This window comes from Salmo salar, chromosome 12, assembly GCF_965601325.2.
Source record: "Salmo salar chromosome 12, fSalSal1, whole genome shotgun sequence".
Classification (NCBI taxonomy): domain Eukaryota; kingdom Metazoa; phylum Chordata; class Actinopteri; order Salmoniformes; family Salmonidae; genus Salmo; species Salmo salar.
This window is the reverse complement of record NC_138302.1, coordinates 32,742,699-32,768,255: the sequence shown is the minus strand read 5'-3', so window position 1 is coordinate 32,768,255 and position 25,557 is coordinate 32,742,699. Positions and strand designations below refer to the sequence as shown.

General features: G+C 39.7%; 1 protein-coding gene and 1 long non-coding RNA gene across 3 annotated transcripts in view; both read left to right on the top strand.

Annotated features, from left to right (window-relative positions):
• The first annotated feature begins 894 nt into the window (after nt 1-894).
• Nucleotides 895-5,869, top strand: LOC106564935 (uncharacterized). 2 transcript variants are annotated; one of them, XR_001319566.3, is made up of 5 exons: nt 895-2,278; nt 3,090-3,843; nt 4,141-4,206; nt 4,358-4,420; nt 4,667-5,797. It is a non-coding gene; the product is annotated as an uncharacterized LOC106564935 (long non-coding RNA). The 2 variants fall into 2 exon arrangements; XR_014379678.1 differs by lacking the exon at nt 895-2,278 and having other exon boundaries at nt 2,285-3,843; nt 4,667-5,869.
• Nucleotides 5,870-15,628: 9,759 nt separating this feature from the next.
• Nucleotides 15,629-25,557, top strand: part of LOC106564936 (integrin alpha-L) — a 28,067-nt gene continuing 18,138 nt past the window's right edge. Inside the window, 8 exon segments of the mRNA XM_045691260.2 lie at nt 15,629-15,751; nt 16,909-17,023; nt 22,456-22,553; nt 22,790-22,857; nt 23,243-23,357; nt 23,575-23,705; nt 24,526-24,668; nt 24,799-24,949. Coding sequence (XP_045547216.1) covers nt 15,703-15,751; nt 16,909-17,023; nt 22,456-22,553; nt 22,790-22,857; nt 23,243-23,357; nt 23,575-23,705; nt 24,526-24,668; nt 24,799-24,949 — 870 coding nt within the window. The 5' untranslated portion in view covers nt 15,629-15,702.

Sequence of the window (25,557 nt, the reverse complement as noted above, 5' to 3'; positions counted from 1 at the left end):
CGTCTGCATAGCAGTGAAATTTAACATTATGTTTTCGAATGACATCCCCAAGAGGTAAAATATATAGTGAAAACAATAGTGGTCCTAAAACGGAACCTTGAGGAACACCGAAATTTACAATTGATTTGTCAGAGGACAAACCATTCACAGAGACAAACTGATATCTTTCCGACAGATAAGATCTAAACCAGGCCAGAACTTGTCCATGTAGACCAATTTGTGAAGCTGGTTGAGAGAATGCCAAGAGTGTGCAAAGCTGTCATCAAGGCAAAGGTTGGCAACTTTGTTTTGCTTACTACATGATTCCATATATTCTACAATGTAGAAAATAGTAAAAATAAAGAAAAACCCTGGAATGACTGGTACTTGAATGACTGGTAATGTAAATATATATATATATATACTTTTTTAGGTGAATTTTGTATAGTTTTTTGTTAGAATGTTTTTTTTCTTGGTAATCATGAGTACACACCACTGAAAATGCATTATCGTCATGATTGCTGTAATGAAAGATTCTGCCCTGCCTTGTTCCTGTTTCTCTGGGGCCTGCTGATGTGATGAGCAAGGCACTCTCCTCCCCCCAAGCGCTAGAAAAATGTGTTCTGATTGTATAACATTTCAAAATGCAATTGCGGGAAAAACACGGCTTTGGAAGCTTTGTCTTCTTGTACCCTTCGAAGAGAGGAGGGTCTGCATTTAACCTGTTTGGGATAGTGGGCAGTATTTTCACAGCCGGATAAAAAACGTACCCGATTTAATCTGGTTACTACTCCTGCCCAGAAACTAGAATATGCATATAATTAGTAGATTTGGATAGAAAACACTCTAAAGTTTCTAAAACTGTTTGAATGGTGTCTGTGAGTATAACAGAACTCATATGGCAGGCCAAAACCTGAGAAGATTCTATACAGGAAGTGCCCTGTCTGACAATTTGTTCTCCTTCTAGGGCATCTATATAAAAAATACAGCATCTCTGCTGTAACGTGACATTTTCTAAGGCTTTCATTGGCTCTCAGAAGGCGCCAGAAAGTGGAATGAGAGCTCTCCAGTTTCTGGGCGAAAAACAGCAGGAGTTTTTGTGAGTGGTCCTGCTGAGAACAATGACACTGGAGCGCGCGTGCACGAGACGACTCCATGTTTTTCTTTCAGTGTTTGAACGAATACAACGTTGCCTGTTTGGAATATTATCGCTATTTTATGAGAAAAACAGCATAAAAATGTATTTTAAACAGTGTTTGACATGCTTCGAAGTACGGTAATGGAATATTTGGAATTTTTTTGTTACGTAATGCGCCGGCGCGTCACCCTTCGGATAGTGACTTGAACGCACAAACAAAACGGAGCTATTTGGATATAACTATGGATTATTTCGAACCAAAACAACATTTGTTGTTGAAGTAGAAGTCCTGGGAGTGCATTCTGACAAAGAACAGCAAAGGTAATCCAATTTTTCTTATAGTAAATCTGAGATTGGTGAGGGCCAAACTTGGCGGGTGTCAAATTAGCTAGCTGTGATGGCTGGCTATGTACTCAGAATATTGCAAAATGTGCTTTCGTCAAAAAGCTATTTTAAAATCTGACACCGCGATTGCATAAAGGAGTTCTGTATCTATAATTCTTAAAATAATTATGTATTTTGTGAACGTTAATCGTGAGTAATTAAGTAAAGTCACCGGAAGTTTGCGGTGGGTATGCTAGTTCTGAACATCACATGCTAATGTAAAAAGCTGGTTTTTGATATAAATATGAACTTGATTGAACAAAACATGCATGTATTGTATAACATAATGTCCTAGGAGTGTCATCTGATGAAGATCATCAAAGGTTAGTGCTGCATTTAGCTGTGGTTTTTGTTTTTGTGACATATATGCTTGCTTTGAAAATGGCTGTGCGATTATTTTTGCGAGGGTACTCTCCTGACATAATCTAATGTTTTGCTTTCGTTGTAAAGCCTTTTTGAAATCGGACAATGTGGTTAGATAAAGGAGAGTCTTGTCTTTAAAATGGTGTAAAATAGTCATATGTTTGAGAAATTGAAGTTTTTGCATTTTTTAGGTATTTGTATTTCGCGCCACGCTATACCATTGGATATTGGTGAGGCGTAACATTAATATGATTATTTGTACATAACCATGGGAATTAAGTTTCACTTTTAATTCTTGTAAGTAGGCAGTATTTCCCTCATATGACGTGGCTGGCTTATGTAAAGTCTGTGCTGGCTAGAGTATAAATACCTGTGCACTACAAGTTTGAGCAGGTGATCTCCTTATTGTCATTGGTAAGTAACATTTTTTACTGGCTTAGCTTGTTTCTTGCATTATGTCAAACTATACAAATGTGATCTGTAAAGTCATGTTGCTTGCAGTTGCTTACATTGCTTATGGATTCTAGACAATTAAATGAATATGGCTCAATAAAATTGTTTATAACTTCAAAGAGTGTCTGGATAACAAAGTCTGCTAAATGACTAACATTTTAAATGTAAAATGTTATATGCTCTACAGAGTGGTGTTAGAGAGGAGGATATACACAAACAAAATATGTATTTGGTTAGACAACTGACACAGACAACATTACTGTGTAACCAGAAAGGGAGTGGCACCATGAGCCATGATGGCACCGCAGCCATGACCGTTCAAATCCAGGCTTCTATGAAATATGACTTATATTAATTACAATATGAGTGAAACATTCTTCCTTCCAATTGAAAAAAAAAAAATAACTATATTGAAAAGCAGTAGACCACTGATTGGCCAGCTCATTCTCCTCAGGAGGATGACATCATCCTCTATGATGAAAGCAATACTTTTTGAAACGTCTGTTTGAGACGCAAGTTTGAGGTGGGTTTTTTGAAGCGCTTTTCTTTTTCTCTCCAATTTATGCTTTGGCCACAAATAAGAGTATAGGATGAGTCAACAACATTATTTGGGTATAATTTAACAGAATATTAACTTTTGAAAGTGAGATTTTCACTGGACAGTTACTTTAATGTCTGCACCATTGAGTTTGAAAAAAAAGTGGAAAACAAAATAACAAAATAATACATTAGGTTAGGCCTCGATGAGAATGGCATTTTCTCTACATTGCAGCTTCAGTGGACAACATCAAGAAGCTCCTACAACACCTTGAAGAAAATAACACCATTTGCAGCTAAATCAAGATGGTAATCTGGCAGTTCACCGTTGGAGAAAGATCAATTCAATATTCATGAATTTTCAGGGAGTTATTTAGATTTTCTGAATTTGCTTAAACTAATGTAAAAAACGAAAACTCTTCAAGTGAAAATTATATAGTTGATGATGTACTGAGTTACACTAATGTTTATATGACTCTTCTTCTCTCCTTTTTGAGTGTCTCTCACTCACCTCTGGCCGAAAGGGAGCGAACAGGCTGTATGTTGCCTTATAACATACAAACCAAAACTGATGGGTGATGCCATCGACCTAATCCGTGGGTCAGTGACGCGGCCCATGGTTAATAACAGTCAATGCTAATCGTGGGTCAGTGACGCGGTCCATGTCCAGAACAGTCAGCTTTCTCTTCTCTTCCATCTTCTCATATAAATTACATACGTTTTGTGCACTTATTGCAAGAAATTGTATATCTATTCATAAAGTAGGCCATTACCTTGTATTTGTAAAATCAAGTAACATTCTACAATTTCATTTAATTGATAAGACATCAAATGTTTCCTTTATATACATTTTATGTATGGAAACATTTGAGGGCAAAAGTCAATTACTAACTATGAATAATTTGAATAAACTAACTTATGAATAATTTCCCCAGAATTATGAAGTGACAGATGGTGTTTCCCCTGCAGCAAAGGACAATGTGGATGGAGTAAGTTGTATACAATAATATGTCATACACATCTTTTCACCATGGCTCTGTCCACATCAGCATGCTTTCTCCATCTGAACATTTACAGTTTAAAGCCAACAAGAACTACACTCAACACTAGTTCAAAATGAACAGTAATATTCTTTGCCTTTGAGTAGGCTATGTCGGACCAGATAAATCTGTCATATTAAAAGTAATACCACGTTCAAGTGAAGCAGATAGTGTGTACTCCAATCCGCCAAACACAATATTTTATGAAGAAGATTTTCAGATTTGTGATATTTTCTTATCTTCCAGGATTTTACAGATCTCATCAAAAACTTCCACCATCTGAACATGTATGGAGATGAGAAGATGGACTGGGTATGTGGTTGATTATTCTTCACTAGTGTGCACACACACACACACACACACACACACACACACATGCACGCACGCACGCGCGTGCGCACGCCAAAAGGTGTGGTTATGGAAACTATGTGACAAGCCGTTGTTGTCTTGTCTGTCTAAACAGGTTGATCAGGAAATTGGAGTGACCTGCTGTCAGGAGGAGGACCACAATGAGGAAATGGACTGGGTATGTCACTGGTCCTCCTATGTCAAAAATGTCAGACCTAACGGGATTTATACTGTACATCACGTGTCTGCACATTTGTAGTACTTTCACTAACAGCTTTGGGGACAATCACTCACTTCTTCAAATATTTGAGCAAACAAAACAAAAATTAAATAATTATGAATAGATCCACCATTGAGCCCAAAAACAACACTTGTTACAGAATATTTTACATAGAAATAACCCACTGTCATCTGGGTGTTACAGATCACCTCAAGAAATCCCAGCTTCTGCATCTGGAGAGAAAGAAAAGATGAGGAAGACAGCCTTTAAATGAAGACAGCCTTTAAATGAAGACAGCCTTTAAATGAAGACAGCCTTTAAAATCTTCATTAGCTACCCATCTGTTGGGTGGCTTGGTCATCAAAACATTGGCGTAGTTCACACTCCTGTTGTACAACGCATCTCACACATCAGCTGTGATACACTTTAAGGATCCTTTAAATGGGTTTGTCTCCATACAAACAAATTGGCAATAGTTGTGTAAAGATCAGTTGTATCACCTCAGTGTGAACTAGGCCACTGTAGCCTAAATATGGCATTGGTACCCTCTTAGGGTTTTGTAAATACTGTACAGTAGGATATATGGTTATACAATCTAGACTGACATGTAAATATGTTGAGTATCTATTTATTTTCTCACTCATCTGTCGTTTGTTGGCCTCTTTAATATTCTGGTAAGTGGTATAGGTGTAGCCAAAGAGGCTTTAGTAAGTGTAGATGTAGATGTTGATATATACACTGAGTGTACAAAACATTAAGAACACCTGTTTGTATCAAGAACTTCAACGCTGCTGGGTATTTCCATGCAAAAAAATGTCCCGTGTGTATCAAGAATGGTCCACCGCCCCAAACGACATTCAGCCAAGTTGACACAGCTGTTGGAAGCATTGGAGTCAACATGGGCTAGCATCTCTGTGGAATGCTTTCGACGCCTTATAGAGTCCATGCCCCGATTAATTGACGGTGTTCTGAGGGCAAAACGGGGGAACTCAATATTAGGAATGTGTCCCTATTGTTTTGTACACTCAGTGTAAATATTACCCCACAGCATTCACTCTTCCCATTAGTCCTTGGATGTATTTTTGTGTAGCTAATTCTCCTCAGAAAAGTACATCTGCTGTCTATTTGTTTGTAAATATTTATGTGTTCAGTGTCTTGTCTCCTTGTCAAATGAGTGTCTGTCAATTTAGTTGTATTTCTGTATCACATTAAGTTATCCTTCGAACAGGGAAAGGGTGGTGCCTAGTGGGGGTGGAGGGGTAAAATAAATCAACACAAACTATGAAGTACTGATATTCATTGATTTGCATAAAATGACTCTCAGACTGTAAATTACATTCTTATTGGCATTGATTTTTTGTTGATTTTATTTGGCAATTTTCAACAATACAACTACCCTACACTACCCTTCAAAAGTTTGGGGTCACTTAGAAATGTCCTTGTTTTCGTTGTACGAGATCTTCAGTTTCTTGGCAACTTCTCGCATGGAATAGCCTCCATTTCTCAGAACAAGAATAGACTGACGAGTTTCAGAAGAAAGTTATTCGTTTCTGGCCATTTTGAGCCTGTAATCGAACTCACAAATGCTGATGCTCCAGATACTCAACTAGTCTAAAGAAGGCCAGTTTTATTGCTTCTTTAATCAGGACAACAGTTTTCAGCTGTGCTAACATAATTGCAAAAGGGTTTTGTAATGATCAATTAGCCTTTTAAAATGCTAAACTTGGATTAGCTAACACAATGTGCCATTGGAACACAGGAGTGATGGTTGCTGATAAGGGAATGGGCCTCTGTACGCCAATGTAGATATTCCATAAAAAAATGACCTGTTTCCATCCACAATAGTCATTTACAGATTTAACAATGTCGACACTGTATTTCTGATCAATTTGATGTTATTTTAATGGACAAAAAAATGTATTTTCTATCAAAAACAAGGACATTTCTAAGTGACAAACTGTTTAACGGTAGTGTAGTTTGGTACACCATTCAGTTCCTCTGCACAAGTGTTAAGAAAATAACTATGTTTTTGGCAACAATGGCTCTGGTGTGATGACAGAGTCTCCAATGAAATTAAGATAACCATACAGGTAACTGGGGGCAAGGTCATATATAACTTTAAAAAACATAAACAGTTTAATCTGCACCTCCCGGAAATCAACTGGAAGCCTGTTCAGTTCTCTGAAATTATTAGGACCAATGTTCATCCTAGGGCTGAGTTTAAGTATAATTCATCTGCAGGTTTGGGTAGGTTACTTTCTAAATGTAATCAGTTACAGTTACTAGTTACCTGTCCTAAATTGTAATCAGCAACGTAACTTTTGGATTACCCAAACTCAGTAACGTAATCTCATTACTTTCCCCTTAAGAGCCAATAGAATAATACAAAAATGGACACTACCGGTCAAAAGTTTTAGAACACCTACTCATTCAAGGGTTTTTCATTATGTCTTACTATTTTCTACATTGTAGAATAATAGGGAAGACATCAAAACTATGAAATAACACATGGAATCATGTAGTAACCAAAAAAGTGTTAAACAAATCAAAATGTATTTTAGATTTGAGATTCTTCATATAGCCACCCTTTGCCTTGATGACAGCTTTTCACACTCTTGGCATTCTCTCAACCAGCTTCTCCTGGAATGCTTTTCCAACACTCTTGAAGGATTTCCCACATATACTGAGAACTTGTTGGCTGCTTTTCCTTCATTCTGCAGTCCGACTCATCCCAAACCATCTCAATTTGGTTGAGGTCGGAGGATTGTGGAGGACAGGTCATTTGATGCAGCACTCCATCACTCTCCTTCTTGGTCAAATAGCCCTTACACAGCCTGGAGGTGTGTTTTGGGTCATTGTCAAATCAAACTGTATTTGTCACATGCGCCGCAGATTGGTCACATGCACACGCAGATTAGTTGAGGTAATTTGTACATGTAGGTAGGGGTGAAGGGACTATGCATTGACAAACAGCGAGTATCAGCAGTGTACAAAACCAATTGGGGGGAGGGGGGGGTCAATGTAAATAGTCCGGTGGCCATTTGATTAATTGTTCAGCAGTCTTATGGCTTGGGGGTAGCTGTTAAGAAGCCTTTTGGTCCTAGACTTTGCGCTCCGGTACCGCTTGACATGCGGTAGCAGAGAAAACAGTCTATGACTTGGGCGACAGGAGTCTCTGACAATTTTATGGGCTTTCCTCTGACACCGCCTATTATATAGGTTCTGGATGGCAGGAAGCTTGGCCCCAGTGATGGACTGGGCCGTACCCACTACCCTCTGTAGCGCCTTACGGTCAGATGCCGAGCAGTTGCCATACCAGGTGGTGATGCAACTGGTCAGGATGCTCTCGATGGTGCAGCTGTAGAACTTTTGGAGGATTTGGGGACCCATGCCAAATCTTTTCAGTCTCCTGAGGGGGAAAATGTTTTGTTGTGCCATCTTCACGAGTGTCTTGATGTGTTTGGACCATGATAGGTTGTTGGTGATGTGGACACCAAGGAACTTGAAACTCTCAACCCATTCCACTACAGCCCCGTCGATGTTAATGGGAGCCTGTTCGGCCCACCTTTTCCTGTAGTCCACGATCAGCTCCTTTGTCTTGCTCACATTGAGGGAGAGGTTGTTGTCCTGGCACCACACTGCCAGTTTTCTGACCTCCTCCCTATAGGCTGTCTCATTGTTGTCGGTGATAAGGCCTACCATTGTTGTGTCATCAGCAAACTTAATGATGGTGTTGGAGTCGTGTTAGGCCACGCAGTCGTGTGAGACTACGTACACACCCCTGAGGGCCCCCGTGTTGAGGATCAGCGTGGCAGATGTGTTGTTGCCTACCTTTACCACCTGGGGGCGGTACCACCTTAGCTTAGTGTTGAGCTTCGTGGGCACTATGGTGTTGAACGCTGAGCTGTAGTCAATGAACAGCATTCTCACATAGGTGCTCCTTTTATCCAGGTGGGAAAGGGCAGCATGGAGTGGAATTGAGATTGCGTCATCTGTGGATCTGTTGGGGCGGTATGCGAATTGGAGTGGGTCTAGGGCATCAGGGAGGATGCTGTTGATCTGAGCCATGACCAGCCTTTCAAAGCACTTCACAGCTACCGATGTGAGTGCTACGGGGCGGTAATCATTTAGGCCTGTTGAAAACAAATTATATTCCCACTGAGCACAAACCAGATGGGATGGCATATCGCTGCAGAATGCTGTGGTAGCCATGCTGGTTAAGCGTGCCTTGATTTCTAAATAAATCACAGACAGTGTCACCAGCAAAGTACCCCCACAAATCACACCTCCTCCTCCATGTTTCACGGTGGAAACCACACATGCGGAGATCATCTGTTCACCTAGTCTGCATCTCACAAAGACACAGCGGTCTTTAATTTGAAAAAATCTGACCAAAGGACAGATTTACACCGGTCTAATGTTCATTGCTCGTGTTTCTTGGCCCAAGCAAGTCTCTTCTTCTTATTGGTGTCCTTTAGTAGTGGTTTCTTTGCAGCAATTCGACCATGAAGCCCTGATTCACGCAGTCTCCTCTGAACAGTTGATGTTGAAATGTGTCTGTTACTTGAACTCTGTGAAGCATTTATTTGGGCTGCAATTTCTGAGGCTGGTAACTCTAATGAACTTAACCTCTGTAGCAGAGGTAACTCTGGGTCTTCCTTTCCTGTGGCAGTCCTCTAGAGAGCCAGTTTCATCATACCGCTTGATGGTTTTGCGACTGCACTTGAAGAAACTTTCAAAGTGCTTGAAATGTTCCAGATTGACTGACCTTCATGTCTTAAAGTAATGATGGACTGTCATTTCTCTTTGCTTGTTTGATCTGTTCTTGCCATAATATGGACTTGGTCTTTTACCAAATAGGGCTATCTTCTGTATACCACCTCTACCTTGTCACAACACAACTGATTGGCTCAAACGCATTAAGAAGGAAAGAAATTCCACAAATCAACTTTTAACAAGGCACACCTGTTACAGTTTGACAATTGCTTATACATGATTTCTGAAACTCTGGCTCCTTTTCTCTAGACTCTACAAACAAAACCCCAAAACACACACACAAAATGCAAAACGTCACACATTTCTTGCAAAACCAAACACTTAATTCAAAACAATTTTAACTCTTCTCAGAATTGTGTTTTTGCATAAAAACTCCACACAAACCATCAAATGATTAGCTCTTAGACACGCCAACTACACACGGATGTGACACATGTAAAATACTACTATCTTGTGTCTTTTGCATGTTCGGTGGAGTCCACGGCAGTTTGTCATAGCACTCGCACATACATGTATGTGCACAGATATATACAGTATGTATGCATATTCAGTATATATTTACACTATCAACAGAAATACAAGGGGGGAAAAATAAAATGTATTTCTTTCTCAAAATCTTTCATTTTCATCCAGATTTCAGGATGAACAGTAACAGACAAAACAAATACAGTAGAAGATAAACAAATAGGCTTGTCCTTCTCGTCCTCCTCCTTGTCTTTGTCCTCTTCCTCGTCCCCCTCTTACTCTCACTCCTCTTCCTCTAACTCTCTCTCCAAAATTGGCCTCCATTGTTGTCCAAACCAAGAAAGCCAACCTGAAGCCTATTTATAGTGCTCAAGCTCTGATTTCTAAGTGCAGAAATTAGCTATAAGTGTTTTCACACGTGAGCACTGGGTGTAGGTAATCGGTAAATGAGTGTGGCATTTGGAATGGCAGTGTTTTCCAAACGAAACACAAGACCTGTTAGTTTTGAATGATGCGTCTAATGTAGAGAACTGTGTTTAGTAGTTTGCAAAAAGTGTGTTTTATAATTGCAAACTGAGTGTAAAGCAGATAATGTGCTTGCAGTTTTGCAGACTTGGTCTGAAGATTAGATACATGAGTTAATTGTTTCACTGAGTGTGCCTCAAGTACCACTTTTAGTGTGTAAGCGATTGTAAAAAACTGTAATTGAAATGCATTCCAGGTGACTATCTCATGAAGCTGGTTGAGAGAATACCAAGATTTTCCAAAGCTGTCATCAAGGCAAAGGGTGGCTACTTTGAGCAATCTCAAATGTAAAATATATTTTGATTTGTTTAACACTTTTTTGGTTACTACATGATTCCATATGTGTTATTTCATAGTTCTGATATCTTCACTATTATTCTACAATGTAGAAAATATTAAAAATTAAGAAAAACCCTTGAATGAGTAGTTCACATTTTTGACTGGTACTGTATATCCCTGGCATATTACATAATTTATGCAGCAGCATACAAGACATTTTTGGCTTGTTGTACTGTGCTCACTTGTACAGGAAGGTGGCGTGGCGGTCCTTTGTGGGCAAATTTGTCATCAAACTTTGTCATCAAAGTCTGGCATTCACTGGATTCATGGTGCTTTCAAGACAACTGGGAACTCTGAAAAAAACAAGGTAGAATCATGATGAAGTCAGTGATCTTCAGGTCGTAGCTCTAGAGTTCCCAACTTACAATTCCGAGTTGGATGACCGTTCAAAACGTATTTTCCCAGTCGGAGATCGTTTTTTCCTGAGTTACCAGTTGTCTTGAACTCACTGAAGTCAGATTTCCCAGTTCTGAGTGAACAGTTGTTTTGAGCGCGGCAGAAATCGTGCTGGATTGACAGCATGGCCAATGTTGAATGTTAATCATTTTAAGCTTGGAAAAGAGACCCTTAAACAGAGAATTGGGACCACACACACTCCACTGAATAGCAGGCTAGTGATTGCTTTGCATTGCTAGCAGATAGCCACTGATTCCTTCCAAACCACTCATTGTTGTATTTGCGATTTCCAACTTGTGTAATGTTTATGTCCAATGGCCGATGAGCACCGATACGTTTTATCTATAATTTCTCTTCATTATTTCTCTTCATATGACAACGAATAAAAAGGATTTGCCAGTAGACTGTCGACTTGATTCATGATGATGATTGCTAGCTAAGATTTTGAAAGTATGACGTTGACATGATCAGTCCAATCAAAGCTACTGTACATATGATTTGGCGTAATTTGATCTGTGGCAAATGACCTTGAGCCTTCTTGGATGGGCACTTATAGCAGCACCCAAGGGGCTTGAATTTTCAAGCTCTACCGTTAGATTTGTCAGTGACGTAGTGTCCCCATGAGTGACAGAACACTGAGCCAATATGAGCGCAACTAGAGAACATTACCAACCCCTACACTCCATATTTGTAAAAATAAATGTGTGCTAAAAATGTGGGGCACTGGCCTACCTGCACTGAATGACGGGTCGCCACTGTCACACATAGCTAAATGAAAGAGCAGTAGTGTGATTCACATCAATGCGCTATGTAGATATCAATAATAAGTGATATCCGTGTCGCCCGTAGGCTACGTCATTGCTGTCGTCCTTACCTCCAAGCGTTTATTCAAGTTGGATCATCTTTGGATGCTGACAGCAGTCACACCATTGGAAAACATAGCTTGGACTGTAGCCTACAAAAGCCTATAAGCAAATTTATGCTTGATCTGAAAATGTGGTCTTACACGGAACCCAAACGGCTGCGCGCAAGCGCCATCGTGCGCTATCGTGCATACATGTATTTTGTCCCCCTACACCAAACGCGATCACGACATGCAGGTTAAAATATCAAAACAAACTCTGAACCAATGACATTAATTTGGGGACAGGTCGAAAAGCATTAAACATTTAGGGCAATTTAGCTAGTTAGCTTGCACTTGATAGCTAATTTGTCCTATTTAGCTAGCTTGCTGTTGCTAGCTAATTTGTCCTAGGATATAAACATTGAGTTGTTATTTTACCTGAAATGCACAAGGTCCTCTACTCCGACAATTAATCCACACATAAAACAGCCAACCAAATCGTTTCTAGTCATCTCTCCTCCTTCCCGGCTTTTTCATCTTTGAACTTATATGGTGATTGCATCTACACTTTCATAGTATTACCACGACAACCAGCAAAACATTTAGTCTTTCAATCACCCACGTGGGTATAACCAATGAGAAGATGGCACGTGGGTACCTGCTTCTATAAACCAATGAGGAGATGGGAGAGGCAGGACTTGCAGCTCGATATACGTTAGAAATACGAATGACTTCTATTTTAGCCCTTGGCAACGCAGACGCTTGTTGGCGCTCGCGAGCAGTGTGGTTGGAATAATTGAATAACATAGAATTCTACATTTATTTTGCAACGCTCGCGCATGTGACGCGAGCGGTGTGGTCAGCCTATTAGGCTCTGTATGGAGGGTGTAACCCAATTGCAGAGCCTACTGAAGCATGTATAAACACAAACTCACTTCCTTGCCATAGATAGCATGAGGTTGATAGCCCAAGGGCTCAACCATCTAACTGCATTCACAACAGCAAACACTATAATGTGCTCTTTTCTGCAAATGTACATACATGTGACTTCTTGTAGATAATAAAACCACGGGATGTCACATGCTGTGGTCGCACCCAAACGGCTCTTAGCTGTAAGCCCAGTCTTATGACTAAGTCACAGAAAGACAAGTTTGTATCAGTTTAGAAAAAACACTAGAATATAACATGAGACTATTATTTAGGCAGTAAAAAAACGGGATAGCATGACTAATTATGTCATTTTCCACGACAAGTGGCACTGGATCAGAGATGTTGTCAGGGTCCTCATAGTCTCTGTATCCAGGAACTTGGTGACTCTTGCCAGGAACTTTGTCCTGTAGTGAACCTTCAGAACAATGACCTTCAGAACCATGAATTCACCTGTCATGTGTTGGTCCAGATAACATCCCAAGTATGTTATGCATAATTTCTCCTTCACCGCTAGACCATTACACTTGACTGAGAAGTTGGAAGTTTCTAACTTTGTGTTTGGAACCAAACAGGATACATTCTGTCTTGCCTAAATGCAGAGGCTTGTTTGTTGTCGGATAACCACTTACTGACTTTAGTCAGTTCACTGCTTAGAGTCTTTTCAATGGTCTCCTTATTCTTATGTGAAACCAATCATCTGCATTCTGGAACAGAGGGCATGAACAGGCAGAATCCATGTAATATATGTAGAGCAAAAAAAGCGAAGGTAGTACAGAAGTACTCCACTTGTCAGAATTCTGCGATTGCTCTTTTCTGCAAGATTAGGAGTGTTACAAAAAGAAGAATTTCGCCCAATCATAACACGTGGTATGCAGTATAGCATAAAAGCACCACAGGGAACAAACACCATTTTAAGCAAAAGAAAGACACAAAAAGCATAAAAATAAAGTCGAAAGAGAGGATTAATGTTGCCACTAGTATCAATACAACTGGAGGAGAAAGTTATGCAAGCCAATGTTGAGTAGCATGGTGGTTTCATTCGGTGTCCACATCAACTTTGCTTAAATTATATGGTCTACAGTCTTCTTAACCTATAAGAGAAAACATATTGGGATATATATACGGCTACCAAAGAACTAGGAATAGAATAGACTGACAGGTGTCTGGATCACACAGAAAATGCAGAAGTTCCAGAAATAGAATAGCACTACTTGTTAATCTTGTTTCTAACCAGATCAGTAGAGCTGTTAATAATACTTAAGAGTCTAAGCCGAATAACACATTCATGAATGGCAATTAAAACAGTAAAAAAATTAATAAGGTTTTAAAATGTCTGTCCTATATCTAGGAGATACTGTATAAGAAAGCTCTGGATGTTTTTACACATATTGAACCCCTTTTTTTGGGTAGGTACAAAACTACCTCCATACTTCTATTCATTTTTTAAACTGGCACTGGTTACCTTCAGATGAGTCTCCTGACACTTGTCGGGGTCATAGAGCAAAACAGAGAACACTATCTTTCCATAAATTGGTCATACAAGCCAAACCGTCCGAATGCTAGTCATTTTCGTGACAAGACCAATTTTCAGGATATTTCATGGTCTTACAAAAACCGTTGTAGCTCTGCCACCTTCCACCACAGATGCAGAAGGCCGCCATAAGCGGATGCGGTGGATTTAGACATAGCCCGTGCAAAAAACTGATATCTCTAGCTTAAACTGACAGATTTTTGTATTATGTTACATAGATTGACTCTTCGGAGCGTCAATAGACTCTATAGGGTTTTAAGCCAGGATGTAGGCAGTTCTGCAATTAATAATTTGCAGAAATTAGGCTTTTCATTTAATACATATGATTTTATATCGCTTTTATAAAACCCAAAGATGCTACAATAAGCAACTACAAGGAAAACCAACACAAAAAAAGCAACAAATTACCTGGGATAGGGTGGAAGAGGAGGCGGGAAGAAAGAGACAACACAAACAAAAACTTCTAGATGGTGTGTAGATACAGTAGTTCAGAACAGAAGTGAAATGTTGCAATCCCCAGAGGACATCCTCTGAACTTTGCACTCTACAACACACTGCAATAAGTCGTGCACTGACAGTCCAAACACAAATAGGGGTTCCCAACACTAATGTAAGTTTTCTTATATCATATTTCTTATATTTAACCTTATTTTGACAGGGAGGCATATTGTGACCAATGTCTCTTTTGCAAATGAGGCCTGTGATTACAAAGATACACACATCAAATAAATGATGACATACAAAACAGCACAAACAGCAAACATGAGGGTGTTGAAAAATGTCACACTGTAAGTGCAAGTGTCATACTGATGTCACTGCAAAGCCAAAGAACATTGTGGTTAGAAAAAGTACCAACACCCTTCCTCTGACAGACTTTTAGAAACTAGCTAACTATTTTATTAGAGAAAATGTACAATATGGCAATTGGGACAAAATTTGATTAAAATTATTATGTAACATTGAATCAAGGAGAATCTCAATCAAACTGGTATCCAAGAGTGTCTGAGGTCTGACAAAGTAACCTTTCTGGCTCTGCTACTAGGCCTATGTGATTTCAAACACAATCAATAAAACTCAAACTATAATCATATGTGAAATAAAATGAAACTCAACTGAATTGCCAAATAAGCTTTCTCAAATGTTTGTTGTTGCCTCTGTAGTATGTACTCGATACCGGTTTTGTTGACAGGGTTCTCACATTTTGATACTTATAAGATATAGGCAAAGTACCAACACCAATTATCCAAAATAGGACATTGCAAAAAACATGTACATCCACTTTCTCACCCAAAAGATTGTGATCCACCGCAGCTACTTTTAGGGGTGGAGACGCCTCTTATAAGAAGAGGCACACAGGAAACAAAGTGCAGGAAGACAAGTAAGTTTCATTTGCAAAGGTTGACTGTTGCAATATTGAACAAAGTGAAGGAGAAGATGTCCAGGCAGGGGCCCCTCTCCCTGCTCACCTGGATGGTAGCCATGGGTAAGCACTGACTGTCAGGATTTCACTCAACTTAATATTCAATTACATATTAAAGGAGTTGGACAAAACATCATCAGCTCAAATAGTAAAAACAAGTAAATTACTTTCAATACTACACGTTTTAAATTACAGTTTAGTTTTAGTTTTGCTATGCCTGACTAAATCTAAATCTAATCATGTTGAACTGTTCACACCGTGGTAATCAATAGACAAACTTGAAGTATTGTAGAGGAGGATATGTTTTCAAAATGAATGCTTAACCTGCACATGGATCATTTATGTAAAAGAAAGGTGCCTAATGTTGCCATTTCCGTCGGCTAATGTGGATCCCAATAAAATCTAAATCTAATGCTCTAAATTTTATTTAGTTGTTAGATGCTCCATTGTCATTATTTTGGGGGCTTTTTAGAAAACCAAACTAGTCATACAGTATCTTTACTTGTGGTTTCACGTCAATAACGGTAACCGACTTCCCCTTTTTTCAATTTGAGGCAGTAGGTGGTTGGAACCAAAGGTCACTTAACCTTTTAAACCTAGATACAACTTTATTGTCGATTCATGTTTTTGAGACAGTCAATGATAAGCATGAACTATTGGCCATTTATCACACATTTTTCATGGTGAAAAAGTCATAAAGAATTATTTACAATGTTACAGCTACATTCACTTTTGATGGCAGTTCTGGTTGAACCACAGTAGCCTATAGCACACCTATGTTCAGTCAAAAATGTTGAAATGAGGATTCCTCAAAATACGTTTACGCACCTTTTCATCCATGCGCACATCTTACAGACTGAACTTTTACTTGTTTTCACCAGAGCCTGCGCCAGACTATGATCAGCTGGGGGCACTGTTTTTGATGCTATATTTATAGTTAGGATATATATAAGATATGCAACAAATCTTCCACCAACATGGTTCTGTGGCAATGCACCACATAATCAATAAGCAAAGCATTAACAATGAAGTTTCCAACACACACTGGACCAGAGCCATTCATTTGGCTCTGTTCCAGTGCTGTTTAAATGATGTATTTTATTGTACATCGTGGATGAGGCCTACTAGACAGCTAATATTTACGAATATCATTTTTATGCATCTAACCCAAATAGTTGTGTCTGTCATCCGATTGTACCCTTCTTTCTTTTCTTTGCCAGCTGTCTCTTCAATGGCTTTCAACATTGATGAAGCAAACCCAAAAATCTACAAGGGGGAGGAACAGGATTTCTTTGGTTACAAAGTCCTGCAATTCATTTCTGACAAAGAGAAAGGGCAAGTGTTATTGTTATCATCATAGTGAAAAATGCTAAGTATTCTGTTACATACTTCATCTGCAAAACAGTATCACACACCTGAGGAAACAAAAATGACCAGATAAATGCACCTGTGTCTGCAAACATGCACTCTATACAGTTGAAGTCAGAAGTTTACATACACCTTAGTCAAATACATTTAATCTCAGTTTTTCACAATTCCTGACATTTAATCCTAGTACTAACTCCCTGTCTTAGGTACGTTAGGATCACTAGTTTATTTTAAGAATGTGAAATGTCAGAATAATTGTAGAGAGAATTATTTATTTCAGCTTTTATTTCTTTCATCACATTCCCAGTGGGTCAGAAGTTTACATACACTCAATTAGTATTTGGTAGCATTGCCTTTCAATTGTTTAACTTGGGTCAAACGTTTCAGGTAGCCTTCCATAAGCTGACCACAATAAGTTGGGTGAATTTTGGCCCATTCCTCCTGACAGAGCTGGTGTAACTGAGTCAGGTTTGTAGGCCTCCTTGCTTGCACACGGTTTTTCAGTTCTGCCCACATATTTTCTATATGATTGAGGTCAGGGCTTTGTGATGGCCAGTCCAATACCTTGACTTTGTTGTCCTTAAGCCATTTTGCCACAACTTTGGAAGTATGCTTGGGGTCATTGTCCATTTGGAAGATCCATTTGCGACCAAGCTTTAACTTCCTGACTGATGTCTTGAGATGTTGCTTCAATATATCCACATACTTTTCCTACCTCATGATGCCATGTATTTTGTGAAGTGCACCGGTCCCTCCTGCAGCAAAGCACTCCCACAACATGATGCTGCCACCCCCGTGCTTCACGGTTGGGATGGTGTTCTTCGGCTTGCAAGCCTCCCCTTTTTCCTCCAAACATAATGATGTTCATTATGGCCAAACAGTTCTATTTTTGTTTCATCAGACCAGAGGACATTTCTCCAAAAAGTACGATCTTTGTCCCCATGTGCAGTTGCAAACCGTAGTCTGGCTTTTTTATGGCAGTTTTGGAGCAGTGGCTTCTTCCTTGCTGAGCGGCCTTTCAGGTTATGTCAATCAAGGACTCGTTTTACTGTGGATATAGATAATTTTGTACCTGTTTCCTCCAGCATCTTCACAGGGTTCTTTGCTGTTGTTCTGGGATTGATATGCACTTTTCTTACCAAAGTACGTTCATCTCTAGGAGACAGAACGCGTCTCCTTCCTGAGCGGTTTGACGGCTGCGTGGTCCCATGGTGTTTATACTTGCGTACTATTGTTTGTAAAGATGAACGTGGTACCTTCAGACGTTTGGAAATTGCTCCCAAGGATGAACCAGACTTGTGGAGGTCTACAATTTTTTCTGAGGTCTTGGCTGATTTCTTTTGATTTTCCCATGATGTCAAGCAAAGAGGCACTGAGTTTGAAGGTAGGCCTTGAAATACATCCACAGGTACTGTCAAGGGTGTGTACGGAGGCGAAGTCAGGTGCAGGAGATCAGAATGTGGTAAATAGGCACACTTTAATTCCGGTCAATAATTGACAGCACATAACAACATAAGCGTGCCAAAAACACGGAACTTAACAAACGTAATAGCGCCTGACAATACCCACATAACAAGAAACAATTACACACAAAGACATGGAGGGGAACAGAGGACTAAATACATGCACTGTGATCATCGAATGAAAACCAGGTGTGTATGGAACAAGACAAAACAAATGGACATATGAGAAATGGAGCAGCGATGGCTAGAAAGCCGGTGACGTCGATCGCCGAACGGCGCCTGAACAAGGAGAGGAGCCGACTTTGGTGGAAGTCGTGACAGGTACACCTCCAATTGACTCAAATTATGTCAATTACCCTATCAGAAGTTTCTAAAGCCATGACATCATTTTCTGGAATTTTCCAAGCTGTTTAAAAGGCACAGTCAACTTATTGTATGTAAACTTCTGAGCCACTGGAATTGTGTTACAGTGAATTATAAGTGAAATAATCTGTCTGTAAACAATTGTTGGGAAAATTACTTGTGTCATGCACAAAGTAGATGTCCTAACCGACTTGCCAAAACTATAACTTGTTAACAAGAAATTTGTGGAGTGGTTGAATAACAAGTTTTAATGACTCCAACCTAAGTGTATGTAAACTTCAGACTTCAACTATATATCCATAGCAATGTATTTAGAAATATAAATGTCTCTGTAAGCTCCAAAAGTATTGGGACAGTCACACATTTTTTGTTGTTTTAGCTCTGTACTCCAGCACTTTGGATTTTAAATTATACAATGACTATGGGGTTAATGTACAGACTGGCAGCTTTAATTTGCAGGTATCTTCATCCATGTCTGGGGAAGCGTTTAGACACTACAGCACTTTGTACATAGTGCCGCCTTTTTAGGGGACCAAAAATGTTGGGACAAATTCACCTATACAATGCATTCGCAATGCATTTTTACACATTTTCCTACGTTACAGCTTTATTCAAAAAATTGTTTTTTTTAAATACTCTTAATGACAAAGAGAAACAGGTTTTTAGACATTTTTGCACATTTCTTAAAAATAAAAAACAGAAATACCTTATTTACATAAGTATTCAGACCCTTTGCTATGACACTAAAAATTTAGCTCAGGTGCATTGTGTTTCCATTGATCATCCTTGAGATGTTTCCAGAACTTGATTGGAGTCCACCTGTGGTAAATTTAATTGATTGGACATGATTTGGAAAGGCTCACACCTGTCTATATAAGGTACTACAGTTGACAGTGCACTTCAGAGCAAAAACCAAGCCATGAGGTTGAAGGAATTGTCCGTAGAGCTCTGAGACAGGATTGTGTCGAGGCACAGATCTGGGGAAGGTTACCAAAATATTCTGCAGCATTAAAGGTCCCCAAGAACACAGTGGCCTTCATCATTCTTAAATGGAAGAAGTTTGGAACCACCAAGACTCTTCCTAGACCTGGCTGCCAGGCCAACCTGACCAATCGGGGGAGAAGGGCCTTGGTCAGGCAGGTGACCAAGAACCCAATGGTCACTCTGACAGAGCTTTAGAGTTCCACTTTGCAACACTCCACCAATCAGGCCTTTATAGTAGAGTGGCTAGACTGAAGCCACTCCTCAGTAAAAGGCACATGATAGCACGTGGAGTTTGCCAAAAGGCACCTAAAGACTCTCAAGACCATGAGAAACAAGATTCTCTGGTCTGATGAAACCAAGATTGAACTCTTTGGCCTGAATGCCAAGCGTCATGTCTGGAGGAAATCTGGCACCATCCCTATGGCAAAGCTTGGTGGCAGCATCAGCATCATGCGATGGGGATGTTTTTCAGCTGCAGGGACCGGGAGACTCAGAATCGAGGGGAAGATGAACGGAGCAAAGTACAGAGAGATCCTTGAAGAAAACCTGCTCCAGAGTGCTCAGGACCTCAGACTGGAGTGAAGGTTCACCATCCAACAGACAACGACCCTAAGCACACAGCCAAGACAACACAGGAGTAGCTTTGGGACAAGTCTCTGAATGTCCTTGAGTGGCCCAGCCAGGGCCCGGACTTGAATTTGATCGAAAATCTCTGGAGAGCCCTGAAAATAGCTGTGCAGCGACGCTCCCCATCCCATCTCCCCCGATTGGATCTGCAGAGAAGAATGGAAAAAACTTGAATACGGGTGTGCCAACCTTGTAGCGTCATGCCCAGAAGACTCGAGGCTGTAATTGCTGCCAAAGGTGCTTCAACACAGTAATGAGTAAAGGGCCTGAATACATATGTAAAATGTGATCTTTACATTTTATATTTTTAATACATTTCTAAAATCTGTTTTTGCTTTGTCATTATGGGGAATTGTGTGTAGATTGATGAGGGGAAAAAAACAACTTCATTCATTTTAGAATAAGGCTTTAAAAAAAGGTATGTATTTAACCTTTATTTAACTAGGCAATTCAGTTAAGAACCAATTCTTATTTACAATGACGGTCTACACCGGCCAAACTTGGACCACACTGTGCGCCGCCCTATGGAACTCCCAATCACTGCCGGCTGTGACACAGTCTGGATTTGAGCCAAGGCGTCTGTAGTGACGCCTCTAGCACTGAGATGCAGTGGCTTAGACTGCTGCGCCACTCGGGAGCTGTAACGTAACAAAATGTGGAAAAAGTCAAGGGGCCTGAATACTTCCCGAATGCACTGTATGTGTATTAAAGTAGTAAAAATGTTAGTACTTGGTCCCATATTCCTAGAACGCAATGATTACATCAAGCTGTGACTCTACAAACTTGTTGGATGCATTTGCTTTTCGTTTTGGTTGTGTTTCAGATTATTTTGTGCCCAATAGAAATGAATGGTAAATAATGTGTTGTGTCATTTTGGAGTCACTTTTATTGTAAATAAGAATAGAATATGTCTCTAAACACTTCTACATTAATGTGGATGCTACCATGATAACAGATAATCCTCAATGAATCTTGAATAATGACAAAGTTATACGTATCAATATCATACCCCAAGGAATGCTTACCTCTCACCAGGGTAGCATTTTTTTAAGGGGTATGATATTTATGCCTCTGTAACTTTCTCACTCATTATTATTCAAGATTCATTGAGGATTATCCTTTATCATGGTAGCATCCACATTAATGTGGAAGTGTTTCGATAACATATTCGATTCTTATTTAGTTTCTTAAATGATGTGAGCTGCATCCAATGCCCATGACTAATGTGCATCGGTGAATTAGTTATGCATACGTTGACGGAATGGAAATTCTGACTTGTGTTTCATCATATCACACCTCTGACAACATCCTGCTTTCCTCCTTCACCATGCAGCTGCTATTCGGACCTTAGTAACCAAAAGAAAGCAGATATACAAAAGTCATTTACCACACTGTCAGAAATGTTATGTAACCATTCTTGATCTAAAGTTTGTCATATATATATATAAGAAGTGGATACAGTCTCATCTAAATCAACCAATGTATACAGTTATTTCTCACCCACAGGGTAATGGTCAGTGTATACTGTTATTTCTCACCCACAGGGTAATGATCAGTGTATACTGTTATTTCTCACCCACAGGGTAATGATCAGTGTATACTGTTATTTCTCACCCACAGGGTAATGATCAGTGTATACTGTTATTTCTCACCCACAGGGTAATGGTCAGTGTATACTGTTATTTCTCACCCACAGGGTAATGGTCAGTGTATACTGTTATTTCTCACCCACAGGGTAATGGTCAGTGTATACTGTTATTTCTCACCCACAGGGTAATGGTCAGTGTATACTGTTATTTCTCACCCACAGGGTAATGGTCAGTGTATACTGTTATTTCTCACCCACAGGGTAATGGTCAGTGTATACTGTTATTTCTCACCCACAGGGTAATGGTCAGTGTATACTGTTATTTCTCACCCACAGGGTAATGGTCAGTGTATACTGTTATTTCTCACCCACAGGGTAATGGTCAGTGCTCCATATCAGAAGAACGGATCTGGTGGAATCTGTAGATGTGCTCAAGACCGAACAAACTGTACAGACTGTTACACTCCTCAAGGTAGAGATGGATGTTGATGATACACTATACTGTACTTACTGGACTGCAATTTAGAAAGGTGGTTACCTTAACAAAATGAATAATTATACGAATTGTTAGAACATGTAACACCTATCACGGTAACCATGACTAATTGATATTTGTCAGAGTATTAAAATATGGCTGAAATGTCAACAAGATCTTGAAAATGAGAAACACTAGTTGATTCTGCAAGTCTGCATTTTGCCTTCCAACAGAAACTGACACAATCAAGTACATTGGACTGTCTATGGCTGGACAATCTACTTCTCCTCCAACGTTCACTGTAAGATAACCACCAAACAGTTAATTTGATCATGTTCTTGTTTTCAAATACTCAATGTGAGTATGTGTAATACATGTGTTTGGCTGTGTTTACATAGGCAGCCCAATTATGATCTTGATTTCACTAATTGGTATTTTGACCAATCAGATCAGCTCTGAAAAAGATCTCATGTGATTGGACAGAATACCAATTAGTGGGATAAATATCAGAATTGGGCTGCCTGTTTAAATCTAAATTACTTGTTTCACTTGAGTTATAAAACAATACCTCAGCAATCTCAAAATGATCATGGCAAATTCCTGTAAATCTCTTTTGAAGCCATCTGAGGTCCACCAGACAACCCATTATTTTATCACATTTACAATTATTTATTCTCCTCATTCAGGCCTGCAGCCCTGGCCTGGCACACGAGTGTGATGGGAACTCCTATCTGAACAGTATCTGTTATCAGTTCAACAGCCAGCTCCACATCACCTCAAACTTCACACCTGCCTTCCAAGGTATAACGGCGAAACTTGAAGACAATTGTCGATAATAATAACATAACCCAAGAGTTTTAGGTATACATTGACTGTTTATTCATGTCATGCTAAATTACATTAGGATTAGGTCACAAAATATTTATTGTGAATGATAAGATCTGGATTCCTGAATATGTAAAGAATGTTGTGAGTGTTGTACATCATATACATTTATGTAATTCACTTTCTCTTCCAGAATGTACTAAGAAAATCGTGGACCTCGTTTTCCTCTTTGACGGATCAGGAAGCATGACAAGGGATGAATTTGATAAGAACAAAGGTTTCATAAACAATATCATGACAACCCTAACAAACTCCTCAATCAAGGTAAACTTCCTTTTAAATTTCATAACTTGAATCATGCTTGTGAGATTGCTGAACATACATCTGTTTACACTCTTAGAAGTAAAGGTGCCTAGAAGAAGCTTTTGGGTTGCCACACCGGCAGAACCTTTCCAGTTCAAACAGGTTCCTTGAGGAACCCCTCTGAAAAAGGTCTTCGAGGAACCCCTGTGCAAAGTTTCAAACCGGAACCTTTTTGTGATGGGAGGAGTTAAATTTTGAACCTTTGAGGTGGCAGCCTATCAGATTGTAGGAGTGGCTTATTGGAGGTGTCGCTTTCAGATGATTATTTTTGGCCACCGGATAGCGTAAACGTTTGTACACTGCAAAACAATAAACTTGAATATTTATACATATTTATTCTAGTATAATATTAAGAATATTTACATTTATGTTAACATATAGTAATAACGTGGCAACTATTCTAACCTCGGGAGTGGCATAGGCTCTTGAGGATCTCATTTGCCTCTATTGTTGAAGCTACAAAACTGTCGGTATTCAACCTTAACATGGGATTACAATACAACAGATCAGATGAACAGGAATGACATTTACTCTAACGGGTGACCGAAAAAATATCCATTAAACGTTCCTCCAAAAATCCCTCAACTAACCGAAAGTGCAAATATGAACCATTGACTAGCAATGGTTCCTTGTAGAACCTCAGGGGTTCCTTGAGGATCTTCAGGGTTCCTCGAGTCACCACTAATTCGAAGAGTGTATGTGCTATACACCCAGGTCGCTGCATGGAAAGTATGGAATGAAATCAATATTAGTCATCTTTTGCTCTTTTTTTAAACCACAGTTCGCAGCGGTTCAGTTCTCATCAAGAGCCAGGACAGTTTTCAACTTCAATGACTACCAAGAGGGGAGAGCCTTGGATAATCTTTGGAAAGAAGAGCACATGGCTGATCTAACCAACACACATAAGGCAATAGACTTTGTCTTGTAGGTCACAGTTGATCATTATTAATCAGTTTTACTTTCAAAGTTCTGACCGAATACTCAGAGTCTGATCAAAGGGGATTGTGGTGTATGAAAGATATCTTGATCTGTTGTTTGTATACATCTAATTCAGGAAAAACATTTTTGAAAACCAAGCCGCCGGCGCCACCGCAGATGCAACTAAAGTACTGGTCATAATAACAGATGGAAATCCCAGTGATACTGATAGAAATAACGCTATCAATAGAAGTGATGAGAAAAACATCATCCGCTTCATCATCGGGGTAAGTCCTTAAAATGGGAGAGCCTGCATACCTCCAACACAACACCACACAATTGTATGACTTACAGTGCATTCGGAAAGTATTCAGACCCCTTGACTTTTTCCACATTTTGTTACGTCACAGCCTCATTCTAAAATTGATTCAATTGTTTTTTCCCCCTCATTAATCTACACACAATGCTCCATAATGACAAAGCAAAAACAGGGTTTTAGACATTTTTGCAACCCCCCCAATGAAATAACAAATGTACATAAGTATTCAGACCCTTTACTCAGTACTTTGTTGAAGCACCTTTGGCAACGATTACAGCCTTAAGTCTACTTGGGTATGACGCTACAAGATTGGCACACCTGTGTTTGGGGTTCCTCCAATTCTTCTCTGCAGATCCTCTCAGCTCTGGCTGGGCCACTCAAGGACATTCAGAGACTTGTCCTGAACCCACTCCTGCGTTGTCTTGGATGTGTGCTTAGGGTCATTGTCCTGTTGGAAGGTGAACCTCCACCCCAGTCTGAGGTCCTGAGCACTCTGGAGCAGGTTTTCATCAAGGATCTCTCCGTACTTTCCTCTGTTTATCTTTCCCTTGATCCTGACAAGTCTCCCAGGCCCTG